The 7644-nt window shown below is 34.7% G+C and overlaps 1 protein-coding gene across 2 annotated transcripts; it reads right to left on the reverse strand.

Moving 5' to 3' along the window:
• Positions 1-1470: 1470 nt before the first annotated feature.
• On the reverse strand, positions 1471-6061 carry LOC109341282 (serine carboxypeptidase-like 13). 2 transcript variants are annotated; one of them, XM_019579150.1, is made up of 14 exons: positions 5856-6061; positions 5426-5571; positions 4948-5024; positions 4681-4803; positions 4348-4450; positions 4216-4253; positions 4042-4143; positions 3664-3750; positions 3410-3565; positions 3234-3305; positions 3029-3147; positions 2499-2612; positions 2372-2417; positions 1471-1927 (listed from the first exon to the last, which is right to left on the reverse strand). In XM_019579150.1, the coding sequence occupies exons 1-14, from the start codon at positions 5996-5998 to the stop codon at positions 1736-1738; spliced, it is 1518 nt and encodes a 505-aa protein (XP_019434695.1). In that variant the 5' UTR covers positions 5999-6061; the 3' UTR covers positions 1471-1735. The 2 variants fall into 2 exon arrangements, with proteins under 2 accessions (XP_019434695.1, XP_019434696.1); XM_019579151.1 differs by having other exon boundaries at positions 1501-1927; positions 5884-6061.
• Positions 6062-7644: the final 1583 nt, after the last annotated feature.

Genomic DNA, 7644 nt, shown 5'->3' on the forward strand with positions numbered 1-7644 from the left:
AATAGAAACGATTCTAGGTTATGAATAGTAGGTAAATCAATTTGACTTTCAATTGAAGTTATCACTGGTTGATATTCTTCATTTAAACCATCAAGTATATAGTCAATGTGTTCGGATGAAGAAATTGGAGTTCCGATGAAAACGAGAGCATCAACTAATCCTTTTATTTTTGTGAAGTAATCCGAAATAGAACACGGACCTTGTGAAATTGAACGAAGTTGAGAGCGCAATTGACAACTTCGAGCTTTTGTTTGAGAATTGCAGAATGCATCTAACTCCTCCCACAATTGCCAGGAGTGAACGCATCCTACGACTCGCGGTTGAAGACTTTCTGAAAGCGAGTTGAGAATCCAAGAGAAAATCGTTTGATCAACTTCCTCCCAGCGTAGATATGCCGGATTTACACGATTGATGAGTCTATCATCGTCATTCAGAAACCGATGAGGAATTTCCGTTCCCAAAACATATATATTTGCTTGATTAGAGGTTAATGTGGCTTGCATGAAGTGTCTCCATACCAGATAATTTTTCTCAGTGAGCTTCATTGAAGGTAGAGGAGAAGCAACGGTGAAGACGCCGCTTGAAGCGGTGAAGCAGCGGAAGGTGAAATCGGAGGAGAAATCCCAGTGTTCGTAGTGTTGGTAGTCATGGCGTGATACCATGTAAGAAAGTAAAACCAGAGAAGATGAAGAAGAGAAGCGTGTGTGAGTGAGAGAGAGAGAACAAAAGAATAGTAAAGAAGAAATGAAAAGGAACTTTTATTAATGAATTGATTAATTGAAAAGTGAACGGATGATGAGTATTTATAAGTGCACAAACTAGAACTCTAGCACTAAAACTGAATGAGTTTATATAAAACTGATTTAGTTTTATCTTAACAACTTTCTAACTAATCAACTAACCATAACCATTATAGTATTCTATTACTTCTCAATGATTTTCTGATTGTTTATATCTTTCCTGCAATTCCTCATGACATTTGTTATTTCCATTCACTCTTCCAATATAACCATTTACTGATTCACCTGCATTCATCTCTAAGGTTTCAAATATCCTTTGAAACTTGTACAATTGTGCACGTTTTACCCTAGTGCTTCCCTAGTACTTGACTTTCATGGATTCGTTTCTTTCTAATAGTATTGAGAATATATGTTAATGGCCTGAAATAGGCAATTCTTTACTTTTAGTTCTTTGAGCTTTGCTTCATCTAATGCCTTTTGTTATGCTACACTGCTCGACTCATTCTCCTTTGGTTCCTTGATTACAAATTCAATAACATTCTTGTACTCCTATGATCAAAGTAGTTTCTCCGGTAGCGATCATACTCTCCATCAAATTTGGGTACACATGGTATGGTAAAGTTTTCTTGATTTTGTCATTTCATTTCCTTCATTGTTTTTCCTCTCAAACATGTTTAGTTCACTAACTCTATCCTACCTCCTAGTGGAGCTCTAATGCTAAATGTAGTAGTAATGATAAATTGTAATGATTTCTTATTCCTCAAAATACAAACTGATAGCTTTAAATAAACCTTGCAACTTTAACATAAACAACTCAAAGAAAAACTAAGAATTACAATCCTAACAAACTAGAATAATTCAAATACTTATTCACCTCCTAAAGTCAACTTATTAAACTCAAGCAAACTAACAAACCTATCTTTCAACAATGGTTACTACTTCCTGATAAAGATTAATTAGTTTAGTTATAGTACGCACTAGGCACAACTCACTCCCTAAAATGTCCTTGATAGCGAGAGAGAAGCACAATCACCACTTAATTTAACTTTACTAGTAACGTTCCCATTATGCCCTTTGGAAAAGGGGAATTTAGGATTCAAATATGACAGAGGCTTATGAGAGATCCACCTCTTGAACATTTCAAAGCATTCCTTTCTCTTGTACTCTGGTGCTGTGTGACCAGCTCCCTGCACCCAAACAAACAAATTCAATTGTTTGCCCCTCACAACAACTTATATGTATAACGAAAAATATATCTCATATAAAATACTCAACTAAGGATTCTCTCCATTATTAGAGTGACAATTACTTTAAAAACAAAATAAGTCGAACATGTAACGACACAGTTATCTTTTTAAGTATAATGGAATTACACTTTTGTCATTGGAATACCCATGCTTTTTGTTATAATCTCGAAGGGTGTCATAACCAAAGTTATATAATTTTCTCATTTACCCTGTATACCGAATCTGTCCATACTGCATACCTCGTACATAAATAATCTCTCATAAAAGTAATGTAAAAAAGTGACCAACTGTGTGTGTAACATGTGATTACCAGGTAACTATGGTTATGATAGTTTGTGCTCACAAGTGTACATATAAAGGGACTCTATATAAACACACACTTACCTTGACAGTGGCAAAAGTGATATAGTTGGAGTACTCTTGTACATAGCTGCAAGCAAATTTAGAGAGAATTGGAAGCTGAAAGTACAAATCATGTGATTGAGTGCATTTTCTATTAGAGTATACTTACCCTGCAATTTGGTCCCTGACAAACCAAGGTTTCCATTCCTCCAAGATGGTAGAATTCAGAGAATTGATCCACCTCAGAGTTCCTAAGTATGACATTTGCATGTCATGGTCACCACTGCAAACAATGAATGATTTATAATTAGTGTTTCATTATTCAACAAAATATGACTCATCACTATTCCATCCAGTATTTTAAATCGTGGGTGCGGTCGCGATTGGGGTCGCGATTGGGGTCACAGTTACAGTTATTGTGATAGTTACGATATGGATTATGGCCGTTGCAGTGTGGATTATTTTGTGATTAAAAAACTATTTTTGAATTTGATGCGGCCTGATGCGGTCCGACGCGATCTGATGTGACCCAAATGCAGTCCAATGCGATCTGATGTGACTCAAATGAGGTCCAATGTGGTTGTGTTGCAGCCTAATGTAACCGCATCACGTAATGTGATATGCAATTTGAGTCACTGATTCCATGAAATAAGAGCATTTATTATATTCCAATGATAGAGCTTAATTTGTAAGCAGAACCTGTATATTAGAGCCCAAATATGTTTGGTTCTAAGATGTTGATGATAGCTAAGAACACTTGGGACATCGTATGTGTGAATTATGCTGCGGTTACACCTTATCCAAACAGCCACATGTCCCTGAATTTTTATACCTATAAGATGAAGGTACTAACTACTAAGAAAGTTGTCTAATTAAGATTGATTCGTATTTATTTGTTGCATACCATACGGACATGTAACGCCTTTTGAACATGTACATTGTTGGCCCATTCGTGCACCAATAGATTCTCGTAGTTCTGCAATATGGATATGATTCAGTGAATATGTGAGATCAATACCAAACATCAATTCCAAAATTAAACAATGAGGGTATGTGAATGAAAAATCAGGAATTACCTACCCTGCACCCAAACTGTAAGATTTTTAGTGGAGCATGCAACACCATCCTCTGAAATTCTTCTCGGGCTTTCTGGTCGGCCGTAGAATAATTGAATAAAAACCCATCTGTTGGACAATTAGGCTCTAAAACATGTTCCTCGTTTATATTATGGATGCACTGTAAAAATCACATTGATAAAAATCTAATGAAGGCTAAGTGGATAAAAAGTGATAAGCAAAAAATATGAGTGTATATTATGACTTATGAGTAATGACCTCTGTGATTGCTTGGAGATCCTTTTGACAGGCTAGATTGTCTCTCTTCACATCAACATACTCCCCTCTGCAAGTCATTTTCGCTGACTGAGACAAATTCAAAGAAACTAATTAAGAATCTGAGATGACTAATTCTATCTAATATGCACAAACTCATCTTCACTTATATTAGTTATAACTTATAAGATATACTTATATTGTATGAGTCGGCGATAGTTCTATGATAAGAATCCTCTAAGGTGAGATCGAGTATAATGTTAGCAAATATGTTAATTAGTTATGTATCTTGAGATCTTTGTATGATTCAACTAATCAAATATGGACACATTTATAGTTGCACATTTTATACTCAAATATAGAGTAAATTTTGTCACTAACCTTGTACAGTTCGTCAGAAATAAGCGCCATGCGATGAACAAATGGAATCTTAGCATTCCAATCAAATTTTGGATCTGTTCCTGGGTTCCCAGCCATATATCCCTATAATAAGTACTGTAAAACATTACTACATCTACTAAACTCTAGCATTAGAATAGCTTGAAGTGAACATACTTTTATATCTATTTTTGGTTTTTCGCCTGCTTCATTACCTGCAACAACATAATCGTAATCTAGTAAAGGCTCCAAACATCAAATATTAGAGCTTTGATAATAACTACTTAATAGCTTAAGGTGCGAAATTACCATCTGAAATATATTTCGTGAGGATTGGTACCGGTATGCCACCATATGACTCACCTCCAATATAGAATTGGTTACCAATAAATTTGGGGTGATATACCAACCACTGCATATAGACAAACAATAAAGGAGGTATAATTCATTGTATCAAAATTCTCAACATTTTTTTCTTATTTCCAATCTTTAAAAATGTTACTGTTGATGCAAGAAAGTTTATGACTAAGGTTGACATATTCCGGTCCATAGTTTTTCTTTTATTTGTATACCATTTTCAAAAGCATGTCCTAATATCTATGGATTGGTCGCAAACTCGCAATAGTCGATTAAGAATTTAACCTTTCTCATGAAACTGTGACAATGTTGGGCATGGATTTTGTCTGATGTCTTGTACCCGGACATGGTTCTTGAATATGCGAATCCAGAGCCAACAGGTGCATCAATAAAGATTATACTTGAAACCTTAGGAAACATCATTGTAGCCAGCAAAATTCCGGAAAAGTAAAAAGAAAGGAACTTCTCAGAAGAATAAAATTAAAATTCTATAAGTAAGCATGCTTCATCAATTAGGTAACTAACAATTCACCAATCATTTTCTAAACATACCTTAGTCCACGAGTGTGGATTGCGAGAAAATGTTGGCAAACTTCCATTATACTTCACCATATTGAACTTCAGAGGGCCTAAACAAAAACAGCAGCAAGATAACAAGATCTAACATTCCTCAGAAACAAGGCCTAAAAGCTATGGCATGTGTCAACCATGAAAATTATTAGTTTTTAGTCAAATGTTAATGTTAACCATATCATCACTAGATATTAAAACCAAAACTTTGGAATATAATGACAAAAAATGTGGGCAACAAAGATGAAATGCCTAACCGCTTGGTCATAAAAGCTCTAATACCATATTAATGGTCTATTTACAAGTTGAGTTTTGGAAGGGAATGAAGCGAAATGGAAGGTGTAAGAACCATGTAATGCACACTTCTGAGATAGCTCTAAAATCTTCTGTTTCCCCCATTCTCTTCCGAAACTCAATTCGTAAGTTATGCAGAGGAAAAAGAAATGAAAAGAGGCAATACCTATTTCAAAGAAAAGCCCACACAAGCCAGAACATCCAGGACCACCAGAAAGCCAAAGTAAAAGAGGATCCTCTGTTGGATTCCCTTCTGATTCAACAAAGTAATAAAACAACTGCACAACTTCATTCTCACCCACACCAATGTATCTACATGCATAATCCATTGCAAATTTATAACAGAAAAATATCATACTTTATATATATAAGGAGTATCGACGAGGCATTGGTCTAGTTGGGTAAGGTCGCGCTAAATTTCCAGAAAAATCAAAAGGTTAATAGTTTGATTCCTGAGAGCGACACTTGTTGGGCGAAGCAGTCACGCCCCTCAAAAGGGATTAGTTCCTTACCCATAGGGTTAAGGGATACCAGGAATGAGTTGACCCATAACCAAGTTATGCAATAGAATACTAGTTAACTTGTTTCTAACTCACCCAGTCTCTAATTTGAAGGGAAGATCACCATGAAACCCAGGCAAAGACCTTATGATATGGGAAGAAATTGTTGGCTTTGACAATATCAAGATCATGCTGATTAAAAAATGTAACCACATGAAACATTTCATAGAAAAGGACATGGTCTTTATGAAATAAAATAACTAAGTGGGACACTTGATTATCACTATGTCCTTCTAGCAACAAGTGATGATGATGTGAAGTGAATAACATAACATATTTGATAATTGATATATAGTAATGGTTCTATAGATTCTGCATGGCTTGGGACAAGTGTTCATTTCTTAGAGTGCATCATTTAGTATGCATGACACAGATGTAAACAAGTACTTCATTAGGATGCATACCATACATAAATGTCAACAACATTGTGCAGATGCTATGATGATCACCATGGGGAATCTGTTACCACCAACATTGAATATTTGTCGTTAAGGTAAGGGTCCAACCAGCATGCTAAAGTGCCGGTTAACAAAAAAAATAAAACCAACGCTCCAAATTATATTAATAAATAAGGGTGAGCATGGGAAAAGTTATTTTTTACACATTTCCTATATATTTCAAAATATTTACGAAAGTAATGTAGTTTTTTAGGGAATTCGTGGATGAGATCCACGAGTTCGGGATAGAAGTCGCGACTTCCCTGACACATTCTCTTTCCTCCATAGAAGTCGTGTTTCCTATTCACGACTTCCACTTTTTTTTAGAAGTCGTGTACCATAAAAATGATTTTCATTGTATATTAATATCAAAAATACTTTTTAACATAGTGGTTATTGGTTTACATGATAACCTAGAGTTCCATGATTCAACACTCGCCCAAATTGTGTTTAGAATACATGACTTCTAAAAAAAGTGGAATAGTTTCATGATGATTTGACTAATTTAGTCCCTTTTATTCCAATTTAGTGAATTGAGTCCCTTAACTCTCGACTTTTGGCACATTGATCCATCATTCATTCATCACTACCCTAATCATGGTGATGAGGCTGACAATGAAACATGTGTTGCAACATGAGACGTCACACTCCAAATTATGATTTCTTTTAATTAATAAAACTATTAAAAGTATAGGTTTAAATGTACTTCTATCCGATGTTTTCTTGATTTAGAGAATTTACACCCTTCCTCTTTTTTTGAATTAGTATCGTAAGTGTCTATTTGAGGGTTGAGTTTTCGAAGGGGAAATAGATAAATGAAAGGCTTCAGAATTATTTTATTAGTGTATTTTATGGTTCTCAAGCCTTTCATTTCTCTTCATTTCTCTCTAAAACTCAACTCACAAACAGACCTTGCAAACCAAGAAGACATTGATATAGTAGTGTAAGGTCTCACTGGATTTTCAAGGTTGGGGTTCCATTCCTGGGAGTGGTACTTGTTGAGATTGACAGCCACAAACCCCCAAAATAGATTAATTCCTTACCCAAAAAGGTGAAAGAACACATTTGGTAGTACAAAAAAATATACCCTTAAAGATTTATATAAATAAATATAATAATCCATTTTTAATGTGATATATTTCTGAATGCATTTTTTGTCCCCATATTTTCTCCATTTTCAAAGATATATTATTCACTTTCAAGGTACGTTGCATATCTTGTATTGCACCAAATTTAACTCAGAGCAATTGGCTTGTTAACAGTAAAAGTGAGGAAAAAAATGTATACAATAATAGTGTATGAGTTTTATTTAATATCAATATATTATCAACTATTCATATTTAATTATCATTGAAACAATATAAATGAACTATAAATGATGTAGCAAT

Source organism: Lupinus angustifolius, unplaced genomic scaffold, assembly GCF_001865875.1.
Source record: "Lupinus angustifolius cultivar Tanjil unplaced genomic scaffold, LupAngTanjil_v1.0 Scaffold_421, whole genome shotgun sequence".
Classification (NCBI taxonomy): Eukaryota; Viridiplantae; Streptophyta; class Magnoliopsida; order Fabales; family Fabaceae; genus Lupinus; species Lupinus angustifolius.